General features: G+C 37.1%; 1 protein-coding gene and 1 long non-coding RNA gene across 2 annotated transcripts in view; both read left to right on the top strand.

Annotated features, from left to right (window-relative positions):
• Positions 1 to 27,096, top strand: part of LOC110382906 (pro-resilin) — a 54,828-nt gene that overhangs the window by 2,821 nt on the left and 24,911 nt on the right. The window contains exon 2 of the mRNA XM_049851790.2: positions 7,474 to 7,521. Coding sequence (XP_049707747.2) covers positions 7,501 to 7,521 — 21 coding nt within the window. The 5' untranslated portion in view covers positions 7,474 to 7,500. The remainder of the gene's footprint in view (positions 1 to 7,473; positions 7,522 to 27,096) is intronic.
• LOC126055000 (uncharacterized) lies at positions 19,075 to 20,433 on the top strand. Its single transcript, XR_010277950.1, has 3 exons — positions 19,075 to 19,262; positions 19,534 to 19,695; positions 20,330 to 20,433. It is a non-coding gene; the product is annotated as an uncharacterized LOC126055000 (long non-coding RNA).

The raw sequence follows: 27,096 nt of genomic DNA, 5'->3' as shown, positions 1-27,096 counted from the left end.
TTCACATCGTTCTGACACGGGTCGCAAATCTCGTTGCATCCCATTGCGAGAGAACGTAAATGTATCAACGTCAATTTTATTTGAGACTAACTTCCGCCCGCGACTTCGCCCGCGTAGAGTTCGGTTATATCGCGTTTCCAAGGGAATTCTTCAAAAGTCCGGGATAAAAACTATCCTATGTTCTTTCTCAAGGTAAACTCTATCTCTGTACAAATTTTTATTAACATCTTTTCTGTGCTTTAGACGTGAAAGCGTAACAGACAAGCAGACAGACAGAGTTACTTTCGCATTTATAATATTAGTAGGGATGCGCTGGTTTCCGTAATTTCACCAACTGAAATCGAGTAACATTTCGATAAATTTTATGACGTGACAAAAAACAAATGACCATATTTTTCCTTCATAACTGACAACTGTGGAAAACGTTTGACAACACTATACGTTTGTTTGCCCTGCTTTGTACATTTTGTTCCAAAATTATGAAATGTAACGTCATTGGCTCAACCATTTTATATCCAAAACAAATGGGCGATCTTTCCCATTGTAAAAATATTGAAATGAACATGCTCAAATAAAATTCAAGTATTTTGGTCAATTTTTCTTAGTCATCATTCTCCGAGCCTTTTTCCCAACTATGCTGGGGTCGGCTTCCAGTCTAACCGGATGCAGCTGAGTACCAGCGCCTTACAAGGAGCGACTACCAATCTGACCTCCTCAACCCAGTTACCCGGGCAACACAATAACCCTTGGTAAGACTGGGTCAATTCTTCATAGTATTCTTCATAGTAGACTAATATTAATCAATACGGATACCTTCAAGAAAATCATATGTAGCCTGTACTGACAGAATTTTCGAAATTAGGTCAATAGGTCCCGAGATTACCAAAGACAAATACAATTTTAAATATTACAAATAAATGATAAAAGGAAACTAAAAATTCAACATTGAAGGTTAAAAGTATAATACTAAGCACTTATTAAACTTTTAAGCCTCTTAACAAAAGTCTTAAAACGTTTAAGTAGTAAGTCGAGGTCTGACCGAATGGATGCCATATTTATTTTTAAGCACACCTATTTAGATACAAAACTTGGTCTGCGAGATTGTTCCGTTACCGCGGCCCTGGTACATAAAAGGCCTACGACGGAACACGACGGTTTTTAGTCAGTAAGAGTCTGACACTTCTTCACCGCTGCTAACCCACAGCGAGAGGGGTCATTTGATGATTTTTGACGTCGGTAAAAAATATAAAGGAGATCATTCAAGTCTCGAACATTTTGTACCCAAAAATGAAAGTGCCGGCCAGAGAAAAAAAATAGTAGATTCTCGTAGAGAATAACGCCCTGAAGATTTTTTACTATTACAAGAATCGTCTACAATTAACCCCCAGGCTGCTATTGGACGTTGAAAATACAAAAAAATCACACAATGTTTGACAATTGGAGGAGGCAGGCGCTGCTTTCAAGCAACTCCTGCCCAACCTGAGAGGCCCAAACGCTTTCTTTTTTTTTCTTTGATAGGAAATCATTAAATGACCCCTCCCGCTGTAGGTTAGCAACGTCTTCGGTTAACCCCTAGACTGCTATTGGAGTTTAAAGTGTGAGTACCGTGAATAAAAAATATATACTGGAATGTTACGAGAAATAACGTCTTTTTTTAACTGACCGTGTAGATTACTCCCCCTCTACACCGAGGAGCTTACTGATTGAAACCCATCGTGTTCCTTCTGACCGGGGTTTGGCCCTGGTGGGCTCAAGGTGGTTGTCTCCAAGGAGACAGAGGGACGATGAGCCACCCGAAACTATAGGGGGACAAACATTGTGTGACTTTTTTGTATTTTCAAAGTCCAATAGCAGCCTGGGGGTTAACTGTAGACGATTCTTGTAATAGTAAAAAATCTTCAGGACATTATTCTCTACGAGAATCTACAATTTTTTTTCTCCGGCCGGCACTTTCATTTTTGGGTACGAAATGAATGATCTCCTTTGTCAAAGATGGCTGACATATTTCTGAATTTGGAATGATGGTAAAGAGGTAAATAATTTAGGTCAAATATTTTTTTTTATTCTTGGCATTATTGAAGGATTAGCTTTTCGAAGCCCGAAATTGTCAATCTACTTGTAACTGATTTTTGAGTAGCCTATCTTCATCTTCGAGATAAATTGTCTACCAGTGAGTCCCATTGGGAACAAAGCCTGCTGGGGCTGCAGGATTGTTCGCGCGAGTTACCGCGGCGCTGGTACATAAAGGGCTTAAGAAGGAACATGGTGGGTTTTAGACAGTAAGAGTCTGACGCTCCCTCACGCTGCACATACAGCAGGAGTCATTTGATGATTTCCCACAAAAAGAGAAGAAAGATGAAGAGGTTTTAATGTTCTAGGGTAAAAATAGACTAACTCATTTTCTAGTTTATAATATTGAGTAAGAAAGTAAGGAAATACAAATAAACTACAAAGTTAACCATCCAATTAACTTCAACTTGTTCAGAAATTCTGACAAATGTGCATACTTACAAATTGCACTTGTTGAATGCAATTTAACTGCATTAGACGAACTCAATCAAGTTGACGTCTTAACGCTATTATAAGCTGTGAATAGCTTAGTTTAGGGCTGTCAGAAGTCAAGAATGACAAGATATGTAATATCAAAATTGTGGCAGAAATTGTGCATAAAAAAAATAGTGTGTATTTGTCCACACATTCGCACAAGCAACGTCACATAGTTCCTAACTAATCTGAGCTTGTACTACAAACATAGATACTTTTATATTTATTTTTTCTGAAAATACAAATATTATACATAGAAACACCTAGACTAAACCAACTACCCATGTTAATGCACTCAAATATTTTACTTATGCGGGAATTGAACCTGCAACTTCCTAGTGGCATCTATGTATACAGCATTTTTGTAACAAAGGTGATAAAATATATAAAATTTCTTGTAGAACATTTGTTACGTAATCGAAGTCCAGAATATAAAAATGCTCCAATTTTATTGCCGCACTTCATTTTTCTATGAGACAGCCCTAACTTGTAGCTAATCAGCTCATTTACAATGTGACAAATCTTATCACTTACTCTAAGCTTAGTAATCCTACAAGTTTAAGCGTAACTTAATAGTACTTAATTACGTAGGTACCTATAAAGTTTTCTAAGGACTTAGGCCCATTTCCTATCCATTTCCCTAGCAAGAAAAACAGCCATCGTGCATCGGGTCAAATGTCGGCCGACGACGGTTTAGTCTGCAATACCTATGCTCTTAATCGAACTATCTAAGTTCGAAAGTTTAAGTTTAAGTAATCTAATCATCCATAAATAGTCGGGAAATGTTGTTATCCTGTGCGAAGCCGAAGCTGGTCGCTAGTTTTAAAAATAAAGAAGCTTTATTACACACAGCTACCCTACATTTTGACGATTCAGACAAAAAAAACGAGCTCACTCTATCCTAAGCCATCTGTTCAATACTTACGTTGAGGAGCCACGAGAACTGTCATACTTAACGTTAACTTTCGCATAATATTGTTTAGGCCTACAATAATGATGATTGTAGTTACATATTTTACTTCAGTGTTTGCCAAAAACAATTTGACTCCGAAAAAAAACAAAGAATTATCTATAACACATTGCAAGCGACCTCTTATAGACCACAGACAATAGAATACCGTGGGATTCTTGCCTCACGAAGGTAAACTTCGTACTTTGAGTACTTAACTATCTGGACATGCCATTGCTGCACTTTTCTCCCTGCCAAATGTATAAAGGTGCACTTTGAATGCTAACTGCCGACTGCAACTGCTGACCACACGTGCAGCGACTGCATGAAATTAGTGCTGCTGCCGCTACGCATCACGCACTTCTGGTTTGCATGTTTCATATAAAAACATGCAAACCAGAAGTGTTTCAGTTTGCAGTCGCGGCACGTGCGGTCGGCAGTTGCAGGTGGCAGCTGGTTTTTAAAACTTACTTTAATAGCATTACTCATACTCGTTTATACTATGTGTGTTAAGTTTATGCTTCTGTTTGTCAGGTTTGTCATGCGCGTGCGTAACAATGTGATCGAAAATGCGCTAGTGGGATGTCACTTTTGTTGACTTCCTCAAGTCAGTTATCCGGGCAACTCAATAGCCCTAGGTAAGGCTGGTGTCAGGATTACTAGCTTATGACTACCCATAACTACTGCCAAATATGTGTGGTGTGATTACCATGCTGTTCCAAGTGTTTCAATGCTCTAAGAAACACAGTCAAGATATTAGCCATTCGTTACGTACGACAGACGGACGGCCTTTTTACACGCAATTTGATGGTTACACAAAATTATGATGAGTATGATAAAATTCGGCCAAGTGCGAACGTATGGTCTTCTGACCACATAATTAAGAGTTTAAACTGCTGTAGATATATCCTTAAGACCTTTATCTTATTTAGTATAATCATTGTTAAATCATCATCATTCGTCATCTGCCTATCCTCGTCCTCTTCCACTATATGCATCCTCATTCATCCTCATCACCTTCCCCACAACATGACTCTCATTCCTCCGCATCACATGTCCATACTATGGAAGATTTTTATACCAATGTAAGCAGGTATTTTGGGCAAACGTCCTTTTGGTGTAGCTGAGAATTTTGAATGGAGCCTAACTATGAACGCATATGAATGTTTTAAACCATTACACCTGTTAAACACTCCATTCTGATGACGTCATCAAAGTCTATCATTTCTGTAAAAAATCCTGATTTGGACGATTCCCCACGCGCAAGTGTGCAAGATTTCATACAATTTCACTTAAAGAATTATCAAATTCGTTTCTTTCGGCAAACCTGACAGGTGTGCATTCACCATATTTTTTTTTAACCTAATTTTAACTTCATAACTAGGTCAACCTCTAAACAACCTTGAGCAACCCATCAAATCACAGCGAATATTCTCACAGCATCAGATAAACGAACAGTTTAACTTACTGCGGTTGCCGTCAACCAGCGCCTAACCTTCGCGCCAACCGTTTGGTTCACGACTCTGACATATCAACCGAGTAGGCGAGATTTGTAATTTTCTAAGTTATTTCTGTTTAACGTTCCAAGCATGGATAACTAAATTATTAACAGAGATGTCATAACGTAAAATCTTATAAGAAAGTAGCGCGACAAAATGCGGGTGTTCGTTGGACTAGGAACGTTACTAGCTCCGCCCTTACACGCCTTCTTTGGAACCCGCCTATTATCTATTTAAATAAAAATGATTTGTTGTTCGTTAGTCTGATTAAAACTCGAGAACGGCTGGGCCGATTGAGCTGATTTTGGTTTTAAAATGTTTGTAGAGGTCCAGGGAAGGTTTGAACGAATACGAAGTTCGCGGGATCAGCTAGTTTTTTAAATAAAATCACCAATCTAATAAAGATTCGTTTTGATTCGACAAGGAACCGGAATGTCTCGTTAGTTCTAGTAACTGATCACGCCTACCGTACGTCACTTGACCTACAAGAAGGCGCCTGACCTACCTTCCTCATAGCATCTCCGCTATCTTTCCTTCCTCCGTATTTCCAACATAATCGTGGGATTTACGGAACTTTAGTTAATGTTTGCGGCAGTTAATTCATTGAGTGAATTACTGGTAGTCGTTATTTAAAGTCGTAAAATTTTGATGTAAATGTTTATCGCTGTAAAGATCACCTGCCTAGCCTTTTCCCAACTATGTGTGGTCTGCTTAGAGTATAGCCGGATGCAGCTCAGTACCAGAGTTTTACAAGGAGCGACTGCTTATCTGACCTCCTCAACCCAGTTACCCGGGTAACCCAATAACCCTTGGTAACACTGGCTGCTAAAATTCCCAAAACTACTAAAAGTGTTCAAATCACAGCTGAGTCCTAAAATTGAACGTAAATTTAGAAACACGAAAGAACTCAGAGCCCTAGAAAGGCCTAGAATAGAAGCTTCTTTTTATCTGAGTGTGGGATGTAGTTCCTTTGAGATACCTACTTATGGAACTGCGGGGTTTCTGCATTCAATTTTCAACCTTATCACAATAGTGGAAGGTTAATGTTCGACTGGTATTGAACAAATTCGGGTCGGTTGACCTACCGGTGTCTATACCTTTATATACCAATTGAATTCGCAATTAAACTGAATCAGTAATAATACTTAGATAATTGACATTTACCGTCTACTTTACGGTTCATCCTGGTTAATAATTTACATGTTAATCGAATTTAAACTATAAATTGTGATTTTATTGTTTCTGTATTTATGCGTCGTTTATTTATAGGATGATGACTGAATAATATACTTAACTGTAAGTATGGTTTATACTTTATACGTATCGATGTATGGAATAACTTCCTCTTTGAAAATGTGGTCATGGAACTCCTGTATTTTATAATAACGTCTGAGTTATAGATTCCCATTTTTCCCTCTGGGTAAACATAACAATTTTAACCGAAAATCTTTTGGAAAATACAGCCAGATATGCGTTGATGTCTTTAACACCATTTATTCACATGTAAAAATACTAGTCGGTGTGAAACGCATGCTACAAAGATTGTGCTAAGTATGAATGTGGAAGGATGGAGAGGCAGAGGTAGACCGAGGAAAAGATGGATTGATTGCCTGAAAGAGGACATGAAGCAGAAGGGAGTGGATGTAAGTATGACGTCTGACAGAGAGGAATGGAAGAAAAAGACATGTTGCGCCCACCTCAAATGACTTGAGAACAGGACAGGAAGATGATGATGATGATTCATACAAATAAACCATAAATAAGTTTGATCGACACCTGATACTTTTGTTTGATGCAAAAGACAACATTTTTAAATGACTTTCATTACAAATTTCTCATCTCATGCTTGCGTATTAAATATTTGCAAGGGTATAAATATTACAAAATATTTCAGTACCTAATTATCCTGAAAAAAAAAAAACACTGCAAAATATTTTCATACTGAAAAGAACAATAAGTTTCACACTTGCAAAATGTGATTATTTCCATGTCATTATATTTTGCATACAATTAAGTTTACAACATTTGGCTGTGCCAACAATTGCAATGTGCAATGTGAACGAGTAAATTGACAGGTGTCTGTGAATCCTTTGTTATATTAATGTCTTAATTAATACGAAAATTATATCTGTAATAATCTACTTAATAACTGTTTTTCGCAATATCATTAATATGACGAATTAATGGTAATCTCCGTAGACAATCTAGTTTAGCTCAGCTATTTTATCAATCTCGTGTTAAATTCTAAGTGACTAGATTTCAATGGCTTTGTCCGAGTAGCTCATCTTTCTCCGTGACAATTTTATAGTCATCTATGTGTTTAGCTGTTTTTATCGTAAAATCGTAGCAAGTAAGCAATCTCACTTTGACGTTAATATAATAACTGAATCAATTCATATAGTAATATAATATTTTACGTAGGTATACTTATGTATAAGAACATTGTGTGACGTCTTACTAATGATAATTTTTTTTTCACAGGTACAATACATACACCCTAATTTCAAAATGGTTCCCTCAGTCAGAAGGGTAAGTGTCATTTTATTTTAAATCCTATATCAACTTTTTATTTTATAAATATAAATAAATAGGCTACAATGAGAAATTGTAATTTTGCATAATATACATACAGAAAACCACCATTAAGAGTACATTACATAACAACTACATAGGTAAAATATATTTTATACATTATTTCCTCTATGCAACCCTATACACACAAGTGATTAAAACAAACCAAAACACAACAAAGGAACCTAACATATCAATTACTTACTAAAACAATATACCTATACCTTGTCAATCAACCATCAATTCTAAAAACAATCAAGGCTTTTTATTTAAACATCAAATTAATACTTTATTACCTGCCTTCATAGAAGGCCGAAAAACTAAAAAAATATATGAAATTCTCACGCTAACGTATTGTGAAGCTCGGAGAACAGCCATTGATCATTTTAATACTAGACATTTGGTATAAACAATTGGATTTATTTAAACAATATATGTATGTAGTCAGGGATTCTTGATGACGTGTTAAAAGATATGAGATGTCAGAATGGTTAGGAAATATAGTTTTATGTAGGTACTATGTTGAAAAAATCGGAAACGGTTCCGTAGCGTGTCATATAGTTTATACCTAGGTACTTGACCTCATTTGGTGAGCTATTTAACTGAAGATAAACAACCTGAAGTATAGAAGGATGTTGTTTCGAGCCTTTTTTACAAAATACATTAGATAATTCACTTTTCCACTATAACTATTAAGTGCATATCTTTCTCTAAGTGATGACTTTTTCAACTGTTTACTCTTAATCACGTTTAGACAGAGCAGAGAGCGAAAGCCTTCAAGTAATTATTGTAAAGATTACGTTCAGATATCGCAAACCAAATAGGTTCATATAGGTAATACATGTTCTGGATTTAACAATTTTTCCCAAAGATACAATCAAAATAATAAAATAGTTCGCAAACAAAAAAGGTGTACGCATTGACGCGAGTCTACAGCTAGCATATATTATGCTCGCGGGCCCCCAATTTTCAATTTCGAAATGTTCTTAACACATGAGAAGAAAAATATATATTCACAAGCTCATAAAACGATAAAATAACTGTAATTACATCAGTTAACATACACCTTGTACATATAATTTTCACACCGAGATATCGATACCAGTTCCGATACCGATTTCACACGGATACCGATATTTAAAAATCTATAAAACACGATACTCATAAATCACTATACTTTATTATACATTATTATAATCAACTTTTTGCACTCTAACAGTACTCTAAAAGCACACTGCAAACTTTTAGTCGGCCGATAGTTTGTTTGGGCTCATAAATCAGTATGAAGATGAATGGTAGTACGCACATTACAAAGATCAGGTATTTAGCCGGTATCAGAACGACTGAAAGCTTTGATTTGAATTATTGTTTAATGACAATTTTTTTTGATGAATGACATAATTTTGTATTGAAATTGTAATCATTAAAATTATTTCTGTTATAAGAAAGACAGACGTTTGTTGCTGGGGAGTTTGTTGCGCCACTTCTTCTTCCCAGCAATAACACATAGGAAGTGGCGAAGGGTGGGCATTTCGGGGACAGTCATATGGAATTCTGACGATCGAAAAGTGCTATGTTTGGCCTAATTTGAATCAACGAATTTGACTGATTTGATTTAAAAAATAATGGCCAACCATCGGGTTTACTGTCGGCCGACTGTTTAGTATGCAATGTTCAGGTACTCTTATTATAGTTGTGAAAGCGTCGTTTAAACTTTATTTTTTGTGTGTCAGTATGTGTGTTCATGTATCTAAATTGCTGGCGTTATAACGATGTCTGCTTTTTGATTGATTGGTCCGTTATTATGTTTGGTAATAACCATCTTCGGTAAATGTGAATTTTGTTTATGAAATTACGCGTTAGTTCAGAGGTCTATTTTTGTGTGGTAATCGCCATAATTTGGTAAATGAGTGGGTATTTTTAAGCAACAATACAATATGTATTGTTATTGTAATGCTAGGCTACTATGAACACAGCGTTGTTCATCCGTCTTTGGAAATTTCCAGTTTCCCGTTAAGTTTTAAGTCGACTATAAAAAGCCATTTATAAAAAATATGTCAACAATGCCAGGCCAAAATTAATAACAAAAATATGTGGCCAAAACATATTTTTTCAGATCTAAGTTATGTTTCATTTTGCAAAATATGTATTACTGTAACAGCCTTTTCCTTTTCCGAATACATAAGTCTACATGACAAAAATCACAAAAATACCTTTTCCTAACCCATAAAGAAACATCATGCTATTCATACATACTCTTCCAAATACGAAAAAAAATACCAGACCAACATACTGAACTAAATAGTTCAATTGAATGATACTCGTATTTCCGTAACACGACCACGAGATCTCAAACCATTCACTCACTCCTTATTCGGTATATTTTTTACCTATCCAAAGGATTCTAGCCTATATCTAAATGCCAGTTGACGTCCTCACATTCTAATTGAATGAGATATTTTATATCTTACGAAATCCTAATCCTAACTAATCTTATAAATACGAAAGTAACTCTGTCTGTCTGTCTGTTACGCTTTCACGTCTGCACCACTTCTTCTTCCTCTGAGCCTTTTTCCCAACCATGTTGGGGTCGGCTTCCAGTCTAACCGGATTCAACTGAGAACCAGTGCTTTACAAGCAGCGACTTCCCTATCTGATTCCCTCAACCCAGTTACTCGGGCAACCCAATACCCCTTGGTTAGACTGGTATCAGACTAACTAGCTTCTGACTACCCGTAACGACTGCCAAGGATGTTCAATGACAGCCGGGACCTACAGTTTCACGTCTAAACCACTGAATTGATTTAAATAAAATTTGGTACAGAGATAGAGTTGATAGTTTTTATCCCGGACTTTTGAAGAATTCTCTTGGAAACGCGATATGACCGAACTCTACGCGGGCGAAGCCGCCGGTGGAAGCTAGTTTACTATAAAATGGTTTTAACGTAAATTGATAGGATACGATAAGTCCGTAGTCGTAAACTGAATTAATTCGGTCCCATTCATTTGCTCTTTATGGTGAAGTCAGGTAAATAGTTACTACAAATAGTTTGTCTGATCATGTGTGTAATTTCGTTTCTGATACCATCAATTAATTGAGCTGTGAAAATGCAGTTTTTACTTAAACTTTATTAGGCAATAAATGTATTGCAAAGTTACATCCTTATTTCTTGACAAAGCTGGTTTTTCTTCTAGGAAAAACCTGCTACTTTGAAAGTGGTCAAATTCTTAAAAAGTATCGTCAAGATCAATATAATATTTGGTACATAAAAACACGTATAAAATAATTGAGGTCCTAAACATTTTAATAAAAACATATTTAATTTCGAAATAAATCAGATGACTAGTAAAAACAAAACATTTCAAACACCTATCAATTTTAACTCACCTGACATTTTCTAATTGATTTACAATAAATTCTAATACCCATTTCAATTATATTTCGATCATAATATTTGCAGTTAAAAATAATGGATTCCAATACTTGATATATTAGTGTAATAAATATTTTTGTGGTAGTTACAAAGACAGTTATTACATACCTGAATGATATTTGACGAAATTGAGGTTTTGATAAATCATCTAGTAAACTATAAAATATAATGGTTTGAATTCTCGAACCGATTGAATCATAAAGAGGAAATATTTTTTATTTCTTTGTTTGTACCCTAAAGGCTCCGAACTACTGAACCGATTTGAACAATTATTTCACTGTTGGATAGCTACACTGTTCCCAAGAAACATGCCATGTTCCCATTGGTAAATCCGCGGGCAAACGTCTAGTAATTTCTTCTTCCTCCTGCCCCGTTCCCAATTTTATTTGGGGTCGGTGCAATATGTCATCCTCTTCCATTTTTCTCTGTCACTCGTCACACTGACACTCGCCTTCCTATTTATGTCATCTTTCAGGCAGTCCATCCATCTTTTCTTAGGTGTTCCTCTCCTCTCCTCCTCTCCATCTATCTACATTCATTCTTAGCATACACTTTATTGCATGCGTATAATCCCTCCTCATTACATGCCCATACCATGACAACCTAATTTTTATGGTGCTAATGTTCCAAATTCAAAATCTTTAATCGTGGATGGGTTATAGAAATCCACCGCAAGATAGACACAGCGCATTTACTGTCACAAAGGCATCAAAAACAATGGCCGACTGACAATTTTGCGCATACATTTCAGATAACACAAAACTGGGGTCACCAGTTTGACCCCAGCCACCACTATCACTACTAGGCATTGCACTTTCTCGTAAATAGCAAGAAACTGGTAATTTTACACTTCATACATCATTTAGGGATGTCACTGTGTCATAAAGTTTCAAATAACCGAGTTTTTTTTATCCGCAAAATTAAAAATTTGAAAAGGAATGACTCCGAAACATCATCTGCCTAGCCTTTTCCCAACTATGTTGGGGTCGGCTTAAAGTCATACCGTATGCAGCAGAGTACCAGTGATTTGCAATGAGCGACTGCCTTTCTGACTTTATCAACCCGAAAACTACTGAACTGATTTGAAAAATTCTTTCACTGTTGGAAAGCTACACTATTTTCGGCTAGTATAACTACTTATATTTTATTCGCGTACGGGAATAAGTTCCCCCGAAAAGCGGTTGATACCGTGAAAGATATACGGTAATATGAAACTGAATTAACTTGATAAAACAATTTTTCTTCTCACAGTAACTTCGCCTTTTTCATCTACACCAATATAATAAAGAAGAAAAATTCTTTAACTATTGAAATACTACACTCGTTCCGAGTAACATAGGCTATATTTTATCTCGGTACGGGCAGTATTTCCCACGAAAAACGACTAGTATACCCACTAAAAACTGGAGTTAACTTAGAACTTTAGAACTATATTTAACCCAGTCCCCCAATAACATTGAGCCTCTAAAGCCTAAATGTTAACTAAACACTACTTATGTACTAACTTGAGCACTATTTACTTAAAGACCAACGCTTGGTGTAACCACGCGAGCATCAAGTTACAGTATACATAAATATGTAGTGTAAGTGAGAAAGGCCTTAAATATAGCTTTTATATGGGACTTGTAAGCTAATAATGTTTCCATCAGTGTTTGTCTGATTGCGGTTTTGTATAGCTTGGAGAAGGTATTTTGATATGGGATAGCTTTGGAAATTGAATTTTAGCGAGAATAAAAATCCTGGAAGTAAGTTAACGTCTATGTATAAAGTTAAATTCTGATTAACAAACCTGGACTGGTTGGTCAATGCAAAATAAAAGAAATGGGTTAGTGGGTCATTAATGGGGCATTTTTATTGGTCATTAAACTATTCAATTATACGAAACTCGAAATCTAGTGTCCAAGTTGTCATACAACTGACTAGAAAACGGAACTGTCAAAATCTAAAATGTTTCAAATTAAACATATTTGACCTCCAAAAATTATGGGAAATATTTTCAACCTGGCAGCCCTATCGTACACTATCATGCAACGCCTAATCGAATGGCGACATGCAATTTGTTACAACTTTATAACGGCACTAAATCATTGGAAAATCACCTCTCACTTCTTTGACATAAGAGTTATGGGGATCGCAAACAATTTTGTTCGGTTAGCCATCAGACAAGATTGTATGAAGATGGTTTTAGAGTCATTCAGAGAATTTGTAATGAAACGGAACGGTAGCGGTTTTCTTAGGATATAATACACCTGTCTGTAATACTATAGAAGGTAGGCAGTATGCCGTGAGTCTGTGGTCCGTGAGTTCGGGTGGCTCATCGCTCACGTCTAGTTAATAAAAAACAACAGACCTCCTCAAAGAGATGTCAGCAACCCCAGCGGGGCCCAGCAGGGCCAAGGCCTGCCGGGGCTGTGAGATTGTTCGAAAGAGTTACCGCGGCCCTGGTACATAAAAGGCCTACGACAGAACACGACGGTTTTTAGTCTGTAAGAGTCTGACACTCCTTCACCGCTGCTATCCCACAGGGGGAAGGGTCATTTGATGATAAAAAATCATCAGCATGCAGTATACATAACTAAAATTTTAAACAAGTTACGCGTTAGCAAGCAACGTTTGGTACGGTCGGTCCGTGGATGGGTGACCGTTTTATCATGATTGTGTTTCGGAAGGCACATTAAATTCATGGGCTCTTGCTGTCATTTAAACATCTTTGGCAGTCGTTACGGATAGTCAGAAGCCATTAAGTCGGACACCTTAGTCGTATCGGCTCACTGTAACTGGGTAACTGTCTTACTAAGGGGTAACTGCGTTGAGGAGGTCAGATAGGCAGTTGATATATGTAAAACACTGGTACTCAGCTGCATCCAGCTAGACTGGAAGTCGACCCCAACATAATAGGCAGATGATATAGTTAAACAACTACATACTATGAGGTTCAACTTATGTAGATACTGGGTTCTAGAAACGACGCCGTATTCAGAAGCCAGTCTACAATCATATGATTTAGTTCATAATTTCGCGTGTCGAAACTGCTATAAAGTTTATGTTTATGTCAAAACTATATATTGTTTATAGGTAAATGCTGTGGGTATTAGGTACTAAGCTTATGAGCATACGTCATAAATAATATTACTATGTAATTGAAATTATTACTGTCTTAGCTGGCTCCTAATATAAGGATCTATTTGTGTTTGTAGCGTTTTCACACTGGCGGATTTTCCGCTCGACTGTTCCACGCGCGACATTTACTTGTCGCATAGTTTCAGCTGTCATTGTTTGAATTAATAGTCGCCAATTTTTTGCGGTTCCACGCAGATATTTGCTTGGAAATTCTGTCAACGTGGAAGCGATGTTATGCCAAATTAAAATATTAGAACAAAGAAATTGCTATGTGTCTATGGCAGGTACAGTCAACGTCAGGTCAGTGGTAACAGTTTTATAGGAAAATCGTACTTATTACTATTGAGTTAAGTTGCATGACAGTTACCACTGATGTGCAGTCTACCGTACATCCGGTTAGACTGGAAGCCCACCACAAGATGGAAAAAGCTAGGCAGATGATGATTAAGAGATTAGCCCAAAGTGTGGGGTATCTCTTAAACTATAATGCAAAACTTGCCCACGTAGAGATCTATAGGTATTTTTATGATTACCTGTTAAAGAAGTTTATCTTTTCCATTATGAGACATGTATATTAGACAAATGCTGTGGACATACCTATTTATAAAAATTGTATTTAAGCACTAAGCATTATGCGAATCTCCTTTTGCATGACCGTAATATTTTGACACAGGTCAAATATGGTGATATTTTTAAAGCAGCTTTGCATAATAAGGCTAATGTCTCCTCTGTGTGTGACTGGCTATGAAAGTTCATGGCTTCTGACTGCCCATATCGACCAATTTAACGTGCCTTCCAAAACACAGAGGAATTCGTCATGCCTTATCACTTGCAATTTCCAGTTCGAATTCCTCAGCCCAGATTTTTTCTTGAATTGATAATTTCTTCATGTCATGCGAATTCCTCCCGATTATTTAGTCTGAGGTGTGTGCCTCAGCTGCGTCCAGGTGGACTGATAACCGACCCCAACATAGTTGGGGAAAGGCTCTGATGATGATGATGATGATGATGAATGCGTTCAATACAGTCAGTCACGATCTCCTGATACACATCCTATCCTTCTACAAGGTGTCTTCTCAAGCGCTGGATTGGTTCATTTCTTATCTTCAGGATCGCCAGCAGTCAGTACGAGTTGATGAAGTGACATCAAATTGGTGCAAACTGGATGCTGGTGTGCCACAAGGCGGTATTCTTTCTCCACTTTTATTTTCAATTTTTATAAATCTCCTAACTCTTGAACTTCAGTCTGCGTATCATCTTTATGCTGATGACTTGCAACTATATCGTCACTCCAGCCTCGAGGGCTTATCTGCTACAATCATGGAGTTAAATAATGATTTAGCTGGGTTGAAGAGCTGGGCTGATAGGTTTGGAGTGGCGGTAAATCCTGGCAAGTGCCAAGCTATTTTAGTTGGTAGTAGTCGCATTATGCAAAGAGTGGATTTAAGCAGCTTACCTCCGGTACAATTTGATGGTATGAACATCCCTTATAACTCAAGCGTGAAAAACCTGGGCTTACATATCGACACTACGCTAAGCTGGCAGCCTCATATTGGGAGTGTTAGCCAGAAGGTAACAGGTTTGCTGCGCTACTTTTATCGGTTAAGAAACCTTCTCCCGTTCAACGTGAAAGCGATGCTTGTGCGAACCTTGATCCTTCCCATAATTGACTATGGTGATGTTTGCTTCTATGACCTGAATGCAGATCTGCTCAATAAACTTGACCGGCTTCTCAACAATTGCATTCGATTCGTTTTTAATCTTCGCAAGTACGATCATGTGTCTGCTTATCGAGAACAGCTTAGATGGCTGCCAATTAGGCAAAGACGTGAGATGAGAGCATTAACTACTCTATTTTCCATTCTTCATACTCCTCGTTCACCTCCTTATTTATCATGCCACTTCCAGTTTTTGTGTTCTCAACATGACAGAAATTTGCGTTCCTCCAATAATCGTCTACTCCAATGTCCCTCACATCGCACAGATTTCCTTCATTCCTCCTTTTTTGTCCAATCTATTCTTTTATGGAATAAGTTGCCCTCGGAAATTAGGATGGTAAATAGCCGCTTGACTTTCAAATTGAAGCTTCGTGAGTATCTTCACCAGAGTTTGCAGAATTGACACAACTGTGCATTTGATTTTGTGTTATTTATATATGTATTAAAGTTTATTTAGTATTATATATATATATATATGTGTATGTATAATAAGTCTATGTACGTTTATATATTTTCGATGTGTCTTATATACATATTTAGTGCACCTGCCATGAAATTTCTCCTCCACCTAAAGGTTGACTGGTAGAGAACGCCTAAGGCGTTAAGTCCGCCTTTTGTACATTGTTTTTTTTGTAAAATGTGTGCAAAAAAGTATAATAAATAAAAATAAATAAATGATGATCCCTAACGTTTGTTATTTTACATTACAAAGCATTTGCTACAGACTAGCGAAGAGCTCTCGCACGATATTATTACATATAAGTAAATTGACACAGAATCGTGCCAAATTGCGCCTTTGTGACCTCGAGTGCGCAACTCTAGTGTAGGGTCACCACGTGTTAGAGTATTAGGAATACTGGGTCTTTGAAAATGGTTAAATCACCATTTTTCAGTTTTCTATACGTTCAACTTATAAATCATATTTTTTTATATTCATTGCTTGATAGTAATAATGAGAACTTTCATCATCAGCCTATCGCAATCCACTGCTGGACATAGGCCTCTCCAAGTGCACGCCACTGAGATCTATTTTCGGCTGTTCACATCCAGCTCCTGCCAGCCGTCTTGCGCAAGTCATCACTCCACCTTACCTGAGGACGTAATAGAACTTTGATTGACCAAAATTACAAGTAAAATTGTTGTGCTGCTCCCCTCATCGCTGCCACTGTGGTGAGGCTGTCACCAGCCTCGGACACCACGGCCTGTCGTGCAGCCGTAGTGCGGGCCGTATTGCGCGGCATGCAAACATAAATGACATTATACGTCGAACTCTTGTTGCCGTCGGGGTACCAGCTGTATTAGAACCAAACGGCTTGGCACGCGACGACGGTAAGAGACCAGACGGCATGTCGTTATTCCCTTGGAAGATGGGTAGGCCTTTAGTATGGGACGCAACCTGTGTCGATACTCTTGCGCCATCACACCTTCCAAGTTCTGCGTGCTGTGCTGCTGCTGCCGCTGCGGCTGCGGAGAACGTCAAGCGGCGGAAATATAGTGGCCTTGTCGGAAACTATATTTTCGAACCGTTTGGGGTTGAAACCCTCGGGTCGTGGGGTCCGAATGCCCACATTCTATTTAAAGATCTTTCTAGGCGGCTGGTTGACGCTTCTCGTGACCAGAACGCTGGCTATCACCTCGGACAAAGAATCAGCATGGCGATCCAACGAGGTAATGCTGCCAGCCTCTTGGGCACGCTCCCAGTTGACAGCGATGGGGACGAATTTTTCGACGCTTTTTAGTTGTTTGTTTTACTAGGATAGTTTTTGATTTTTATTGTAAATATGTATTGTAAATATCTTAAGTAAAATTGTTTGATTGGATTGCTTTCACGATTACCTTCAAAATAGGGAATCTGTTCCATTGTTTCATCTTCCCAGCAAAAACACATAGGAAAGAGTTTTTGGTGGCTGTCTTTTGTAAACCTGGCGTTCGAAAAGTGCTGATTTTCAGCTTAATTGAAATCACTTTTTACCTTATTTTTATTAAAATGTCCGCAGTGTCCAAGAGCTCAGAAAATTTTATGCTTTTCAATTAATCAACAAACACAACCGATTTGTGTCTAGAATTCCCAAAAAGGTCAGTCTAGACCTAGCTAACGACATTCAGACGAATGCTATCAATTTCTCAGTTACAGCCGTTTGATCAGTTTGATAGTCAATCCAAACCATTAAATAGTTTACGATCGAAATAAATGCTAGAATATAACGATTTGGCTTATAATCTGTATTTTCAATCATCAAAGATTTTAGTATTGGTGGATTTACGGAGTTTATTAATTACCTAATATGTCTGGTATGATCTATGGATCATAAGAGCAGTAAATGTACTGCCTTTTTATTGAGTTGTTCGTAGATTAATAAACTGTTTAACTATTACAAACTGCACTCCTAAACTAGTTCTTTAATTTTGCCAGAAAAGTTTTATGTAAGTACTGAAAGCTATTATAATTTTAAGTTAACAGTAGTAAGTACACAAAACCTTAAAATATAGGAAAAAAGTAAAGATATACACAGACGAATTGAGAACTTCCTCCTTTTGGGAAATCGGTTACAGAATTATAGATTCTTAAAAAATACATTATAACATACGAACTTTCAGATTTTGGCTAAATACAATTATTTAAAAACTTAGGTCTTCCTTTTAATAATATCACATTGAAACACTAGTACGATAGTACGATAGGCTCAATACACAAAACATTTGCCCTTTGAAAATCTAGGTCTAAGCTAACCTAGCTAGAAATATCATTAGCACATCATATCGCTTAACACGAATTCCCGTGTCAATCAAAACCTCATTTATTGCGAAACTAATAGAATAGGATACTAATTTTCTATAGAATAATAACGTTGAAGATCCTCCTAGCCGATTATCGGCCACGGCGGCTGTTCTCATATAAAGAGATCAGTCAGCTGCGCAGGACATGTTATAGTGTATAAGCATTTGCGCAGACACAAGTGCAATCCCTATTCCTTCACTCCCATAGCCCGATGGGACGGCAATCCGACACGACCGGAGAGAGATCAGCGGGCCTAGCATGGCGATTCTATCTCTATTCTACCAAGAAACGACAAAGCTCTTTCTTTCCCACTCGACATGTCTTCTACCCGAGCATGACGCGAGCTGTAGACTCGCGTTTCTATCAAGAGAAAGACTTTCCATAGCAACGGATAAGTAGCTAGTGATGGGTCGTTCTGCGATGAATTTACGTTTAGTTAGCCAAAAAAATGTGTCAATGCACTATTTTTCACGCATGAACCTATACATAAACTCACGTAACTCAAAGTAACAACAAAACGTATTCATCGAACTTATTTTTTATCTGTGGAACTAAAATGGTTCATGTTTGTTTGTTTACAAAAAACGATTATTGTTGTTGATTTTACGTATTTAGATATTGGTGATTACTGCGTGCGGCAAGGAAAAAGTAAGTAGATTTTGTGATTAAATAAATAAAGTACTGATTATTCCAATAGTTGTGTGTAATTAATCCAAACGAACATAATAATTATCCATACATACGATGAAAAGAACAAAGGAAAATAACATAATAATCTCAATAAATGGTGATTGGTGGCATTGTCTGATGAGAACTTTGCCATGCACAGTTCAATGCGTTCCTCACTGTTATCTTGCTTCCCTATATTATTGTCCGAAGTGTTTTTACTTTCGTCGTTACAAAACCTGTTTATTTACAGCGTACGAAGTCCCATCCAATAAACAGAGAAGATAGTATCCCGATCCATTGGGAAAAGAAGGCCACGATAAAGAAGAATAGGTCCGTATTCAAAAGCTGCTGAAAAAATATGGAAAAGAACGAGTTCTTGGCATACAATGCTGACACGAGAAACATTCTATTAGTAAGTGTCTTTAAATAATATTCATTTACTAGTAATAGTTCTCCAGACTTGTTGGTTTCATTCTAGCAAAACTCTCATGCTTTGTTTTCAAAGTATAATTATGGCAATAATAATTATAGTACCTATTTGTTGTGTGATATAAGCAACAACTCTTAAGATAAAAAATAAAATGAGACAATCATTTACACAGAGGTAAAGGTTTATTTACATAAAATTAAGGCTACAGATAGTCATTTACTCAAAATAGGCTGAAAATCAGCAGCAGAAGCGGTGGAACAAACTCCCCAGCAACTCAATTCTGTCTGTATGGTTTGAAGAACTGTTGATATACAAAGATATTCATAATAGTTGCTCTTCTGTGAGTTGCAGCTTGTAGTAAGCTACCGCTAAGGTCATTAGTGTGTCTCTCTTTCTGCCTTTCTTCGGGAAGAGTTGTAGCATAGGCACCCTGCAAAAAGAAATAACTGTTTGGTAAAGAGTTTTTACAAGAATTATTTTACAGTATAATAAAAGAATAACATACTGATAGTGACACATTATCAGCGTTCTTATTGATGTCATGAGTCAAGACCCTAACGCATGACTAGAATCCCCTGAAAATGAATGTTAATTTAATTTTGTGTTCTTGTTTCAGATTACAAAAAAAGGATGCTAAATGACAACTGGGTCGTCAGTTTTCAAATTATAAATTATTGAAATGATATCATTTAATAAAGAATGTGAATATTAAAATCATAATGGTTGTTTATTTAAAATGTCATTTTTTTCTTAGCAGATAAAACTGTCCAATTCTAGAGTCATATAGCCTGCGCAGTTTGTTCTTAATGAGAGAACTATTGAAAATTGATTGTTTATGAACTCTGTCAGGATAATTGGCATTTATGTTCAGTATTTTGCACTCAGTATCTACAATCTGAAATAGAGGTTATATCTAATATTAGGTATCATCATCTCAGCCATAGGACGTCCACTGCTGAACATAGGCCTCCCCCTTTGATCTCCACAGATACCTGTTGGAATATATTAGGTATACTAACCTTGTATTCACTGCAAAAACAAATTGCTTAAAAAATTTGCTAACAGTGGTTAGTAATGTTGTTAATGACCTAGGACCCGAACAAAGAACCTGCAACAATTAAGCTTTGTTAAATATTTTTCTTCTGTTTAGTTATTTTCTTGCAATGAAGGGCAATACCTACATAATAGACAAAATAATCTTAGAAACAATAATAAATGAATAGATCTTTCTATATTTAACTTATCTATAAGGACGAAAACTTTGTCATATTTTTGGTTGGAAAGCACAACGAAATAAAATAGACTGTAGGTACTTACATTGATTAACAGGCAGTCCCTAAGATATCCTAGGAGACAGATTCCGCACAAATACTGCACCATCTCTGCACATTTACGTTTTCAATGTCGAGAGGCTTAACACTCGTATAGCTCGTTCTTTGAGCTTTACACTGATTCTTCTCAGCATAAAAACTGACCACATGACGACGGTAGGACCCCGACATACTTTGTAAATGCTTTTTGAGATCTTAAAATTATAATAATATTCTTGTCTACTCTTGTCTAGGTCCGATGAGATGTAGAGTATTTGACATTTCATATAGAAAGTTATATCTACTCCCAAATGTCAAAAGTAGAGAAAATATAGTCGTCATGCTCGACGCGATAGACACATGTCGACGAAGAAAAGAAACATTTCTTTTCTCGATGTCAAACATCGCCATGCTCGGGTCGATAGAAATCTTTCTTCAATCTGTCATTTTGTCGATTCTCCGGTAGACAAAAGCTGTTTCTATGGCGGTCATGCTAGGCCCGCAGGCGCACGACCGACATTTACGTGCTCTCCGATGCACGGGTGTATAAATCACCAACTTGAAGGCTGCTTTGTGAAAATTTCTTAAAAACCACGAAGGGATAAGACTAAGAAGAAAAATAAGAATCTTTACAGGTGTTTTGATAAGGTTACGTTTCGGTCTGACCGAACCGAACCGAACCTAAAACCCCGTGTGCTGCTATTGTGCTCGTGTGCTCGATTGGACACTAATTCAACAGGGCAGTTATATTTTCTACAATTCTACATATGAGACTTGTCCTACATAATTTAAAAAGCATAGTCAACCTACTGCTATGTTATTGATGATTGTAAGTCTTCCCACGTGAGTGAAGCATTCTGACTGGATTCCGGCCTTTGTCTAGACTCAAACTTAGTCTAGAACTAGTAAATTGTTGGCTGCGTTGCTTTTTATCTGATAGTGGTAATGAATGGGTTACTGCTGTTGGTTAAATGTGAATGTGGATCTCAAGTTCAATTCTAGAGAATGTGTCATATTATAGGTCACACATGACTTTAAGTATTCCATTGTATTGTGACACGGACTTTGACAGAGAAAATATAAATAACTAGAAGAGTATAAAATGAAAATGAATTAAATCAGAAAATGACTAGCTATAACGTAAAAAAATACATAACAATTTAAGAAAAAAACACAAATTTGCCTTGATATTAATTGACGAAATTGTTACAAAAAAGATAATGGAATGTGTCAGTGTAAGGACAGTGGCGGCGTAGCATCGGGTGGCACCCGGGGCGGACAACCTATTGAGCACCCCAAAAAAAAAACGAAAAAATAAAATCACGTAGTAAAAAAAATCGTGTGGAAATCATTCATGGTGCTTTTCGCAAGGTTTAACATGAAGAAAAAGGAGACAGATCACTGCAAGTTTTAAAGCGCTAGCGGAGGGAGAACGAATTTTTTGAATTTTAGAACACAACAGTACTAAAACAACTTTGAAAAAAAAAACACCGCAAAGTGAAGAAGCCGCGAGCATAGCGAGCGCGAAATTTTAGATTTTTGGGATGCAAAGATACGTAAAGAAATGAAAAAAATAAAATACCCTGTAAAGTGAAACGCGAGAGCGCAGCGAGCGCGAAATTTCTGATTTTTGGGACGGAAAGATACCTAAAGAAATGGGAAAAAAACCTTTATAAAGTGAAAGGCGCGAGCGCAGCGAGCGCGAAATTTTTGAGTTTTGGAACACATAAGTAGGCACTCAAACAAGTTTGAAAAAAAGACCACTGTGAAGTGAACAAGCCGCGAGCGTAGCGAGCGCGAAATTTTTTGAGTTTTGGGACACAAAAGTCCTCCACCGCTTACAAAAAGCGCCTAAACAGCTTAGAAATATCCACCGTAAAGTGAATTTTCTAATTGTTGGTTTGAAGACTCTCAAATTTAACTTAGAATTAAGCACAAATAAAAAGAAACCGTGACTGAAGCGAGCGTCAGTTGTTTTTGCTACTTCGTTGCTTGAACTTTTTGTTAGATTGAGGACTCAAAAAGTAAGCGCAGAATAAATTAGAAATTAATAAAAAACCGCGAGCGAAGCGAGCGGATTTTTTTTTCAACTTTGAGGAATTAATTTAAGTAATCAGGTAAAGGCAAAAATACAAGAGAGGGGTGACAGCTGGACTAAGGGGTGACACCCCTTTCAGTCCCACCTCGATCATCCTGGTCATGCAGATATGTGCCGACCAAGATGGCACCCCCCCAGATGTGGTACCCGGGGCGGACCGCCCCCCCCGCCCCCCGCTTACGCCGCTACTGTGTAAGGAAAGTTTAATCATAGACAGTAGTCATTTCTACAATAATATGATGTTAAAGACTGTCAGGCGGATTTAAGATTATTCCAGCAAGGGTTGATAATCTCTCCCACTCCTAGCTAGGAACTGTCCACAGCCAAATATCTCGACCCTAGGCTGCTTTAAGACTTTTTGTAAATACCTCCGTGGTCACTACCAAAGTTCATTGACCTTACTTATCACACACCGGCCCTACAGACCACTAATGAAGTTATAACCATACAAAGTTGCATCCACCTCCCAATACAACACAATAGTAAACACGTCAACGTTTTGTCAGAATATAATAACCACGAATATTAATTAATAGCCAAAACGACCTTAGGACATAATGAACCATTATTTAACGTTAATTAACGGAATAGTTAATTGGGGTCATCTGTTATTTCGACTGTTAGTTGAACACCTTTGGCAGTCGTTACGGGTAGCCAGAAGCCAGAAAGTATGACAACCAGTGTTACTAAAGGGTATAGGGATATCCGTATTTCGGTGGGGCACGTTAAATTAATGGGTTTCGGCTGTCATTTGAACATCTTTGGCAGTCATTACACGTAGCAGAAGTCAATCTTACTATAGGGTATTGAGTAGCCCGGATAACTGGGTTGAAGAGGTCAGATAGGCCAGTTGCTCCTTGTAAATCACTAGAAGCCGACCCCAACATAGTTGGGAAGAAGGGCTCGGGGGATGATGATTCTTATTGAGTCCTTTATGTACCAGGGCAGCGGTAACTCCTTCGGACAATCCCGCAGCCTAATAAAAATACTTCTAGAGTACGTTTCTCTGCTGGCTGAAGCTCGGTCACTAAGTCACTACATAAAACTAATGTGGATCTGTGTGTCCCTCGTATTAAGCATTACCATCAATTACATAAGTAGGTATTTGCAACAATTTACATATTATCTACTGCTAACGAATTAAATACTGTTAGTCGTGTCGAAACGTCAGCCAAACGAAATACTTTACAATCTACATGTGATTAGACTGCGTGTGCGGACTGTTAATTTGAAGATGTAATTAATTTAAATTGAATTGAATGAGTGAAATAACATAGTTGTAATTTTATATGTATGAGTGCTTTATCGTATATAGGGGAAGAAGACGACGAAAGAAACGATGGATGGATTGTGTGAAAGTCGATATGGTTAGAAAGAATGTTACTTATGAGATGACGGCAGATAGAAGAGTATGGAAGGAGGAAACATGCTGCGCCGACCACAAATAAAATTGGGATAAGGGCAGGAGGATGATGATGATGAGTGCTTTGTCGTAATTGTGCTTGTGGATTGATCTTAACGGATTTTCAAGGCGAAGTTCTGTCTTTTATTCATTGACACATTCCTCGTTTTTGGGAAGTCGGTTTAAAAACGAACAAAGTTTAGATACCTAACTGTTGAAATAAAGAAAATGCGGACAGGCTCAACGCAAATATATCTAAAGCGGTGCAGTGTGGAAATGCAGTGCAGGAACGTTGAAATGATTATACTTAGACTTTTCTCTTCTTATTTAAAGCACTTTGAATGCCCAGAAAATAGTGAAGGTTAAGAATACTTTGGGATATATTATCCCATAGGCGTTAAGTCGCGTGGATGCGCAAGCGTGGCCGGTGTCACCTAGAAACTGGTTGCAGACCGGCCGGACCAGACGCCGAGCCAATGTCGACTGTTCCTATATTAATGGTATAGGAGTATTTACGTTACAGAGTACTTAGACAGTAATATTTTCTTACTATAAATAAGTACTCTTCTTCAGGCCGCTAGTCGGCTGCGGCGACTATTCTCTCTAAAGAGATCAGCCAGCTGCGCAGGATATAGTACAGAGCAAAAGCATTTGCTTGACACTCTCTAATCCTTCACTCCCATAACCCGATAAGAGTATAAGACGGCCATCCAACACGATCGGTGAGAGAGCAGAGTCGTCGTCATCAATTGGTTTCCATTTCATTAAGATAACTGAGCAATTTTAGCTTTGATTAATAATGTTCATTGTGCAAATGGGTTGAAAACTCTCTCTTTAAAAGCTCTAATTTGACTACCTTTAAAGCAGCCACCTTCGCACTCCATTCTCTATATAATCATGGCACGACACAAGTTTGTAGACCTTTGCTTCTATTGGCAATGTTAATTAGTAAACAGATATCATTGTAATTAAGGTGTGTTTCCAATTACAAGCAATGTTTTCTGATAGATTTTATTGGTACACAAATCTAATTTGATACCCATACTTTAAAAAGCACGTAAACTGGATAGAATAGGTACTCAATTTTATAGGTCAAATATTTTATTTAGAACGATATAAAAAAATCTTTATGTGCACCATTTTAAGGCTCTTGAGCTCATGTTTTTTTTTCTTAGACAGATCAAAATTTAGGTAATTAGGTAATCAAACTTAGTATAATATAAGACGGTACTTTATTTCACAAACATGATATGGATTTAACATCCTCTTTCATACTTTTCAATCTGTTATATTTTTGTGAAATAAAGTTAAGAATTTATTCTATTTTTGTACTAACAAGTATCTTAAGTACCTACAATTGTATTCAAAAAGGGTATTTAAACCATCTCGAAATAAATAATGACCACTACGTCCTCAAATATTAGTCAGCAATCATATCATAATGGTTTTTGAATGACTCACCAAAACATTTGAATAATAAAATCGTACAAAGGGCATGAAAAATCTTCTAATGACCAATAATGACTGGTATAACGAGGTAAATAGTAGTTTAAATATGCAATTGGTTGAATATCTAAATTATTTATTTATAAATGGTTATTAAAATCGATTTAAAAATTCATTTATATGATTGGTCTCGTTGACAGCTGACATTCGTTAAGCGATGACACCTGTCAAAATGGGTAGTTAGAATGGCGCTAATCTTTCGTAAACAAAGGATACAAAATCTATATGTATAAAAATGAAACCCGCTTTCCGTTGTCAAGACATAACATGAAACGGCTTGACCGATTTGGCTGAAAATTAGAGGGGAGGTAACTTAGACCCGGGAGAAAGTTTTAGAATAGGTATTGTCACCATCCGGGTACGGGACGCGGGTGAAACCGTGGGCGAAAGCTAGTAATAAATAATAGAGTTGCTTATGTATCTATACTAATATTATAAAGAGGAAAACTTTGTTTGTTTGTTTGGTTGTAACGAATAGGCTCAAAAACTACTGGACAGTTTTTAAAAATTCTTTCACCATTCGAAAGCTACATTATCCACGAGTAACATAGGCTATATTTTATCCCGGTACGGGCAGTAGTTACCACGGGACGCGGGTGAAACCACGGGACGCGGGATTCTATAAAATACACTGATATGTTGTGTCACTGTTTACTAATTGTCTCTTTAATAAAAAATGTAGGTAAGTAAAAAGTGTAAATCGAAAACCTTTACAATATTACGAGATACAGGCAAAAAAACATTAGACATTATACTTTAATTTCGTTTTTAAACCGATTGCGACTGTTAGTGAAAGTTTCATACAAATAAGTAGGTAGGTATCTTATTTTTCAAAAAATATTGCGCTGCATAAAATTACCATAAAATTCGCGCAATAATGATTTGCATACTGAAGTGAAGATATTACGACTTATAAAATAAGCAAACAGTTAATTTCTATTGCATTAATTAACAACATCTTCATTAAGAATGTTCTTACTAAAACAACGTACGTACTTAAAACATTCTTACTGTAACTGCTTAATTACATTATATCGTAAAACTGTATTTAACTGCTGTACTTCCCG

This window comes from Helicoverpa armigera, chromosome 28 (genome assembly GCF_030705265.1).
Source record: "Helicoverpa armigera isolate CAAS_96S chromosome 28, ASM3070526v1, whole genome shotgun sequence".
NCBI lineage: Eukaryota > Metazoa > Arthropoda > Insecta > Lepidoptera > Noctuidae > Helicoverpa > Helicoverpa armigera.
Note: the sequence above shows the minus strand (reverse complement) of the source record. Positions and strands in the feature narration are given on the sequence as shown.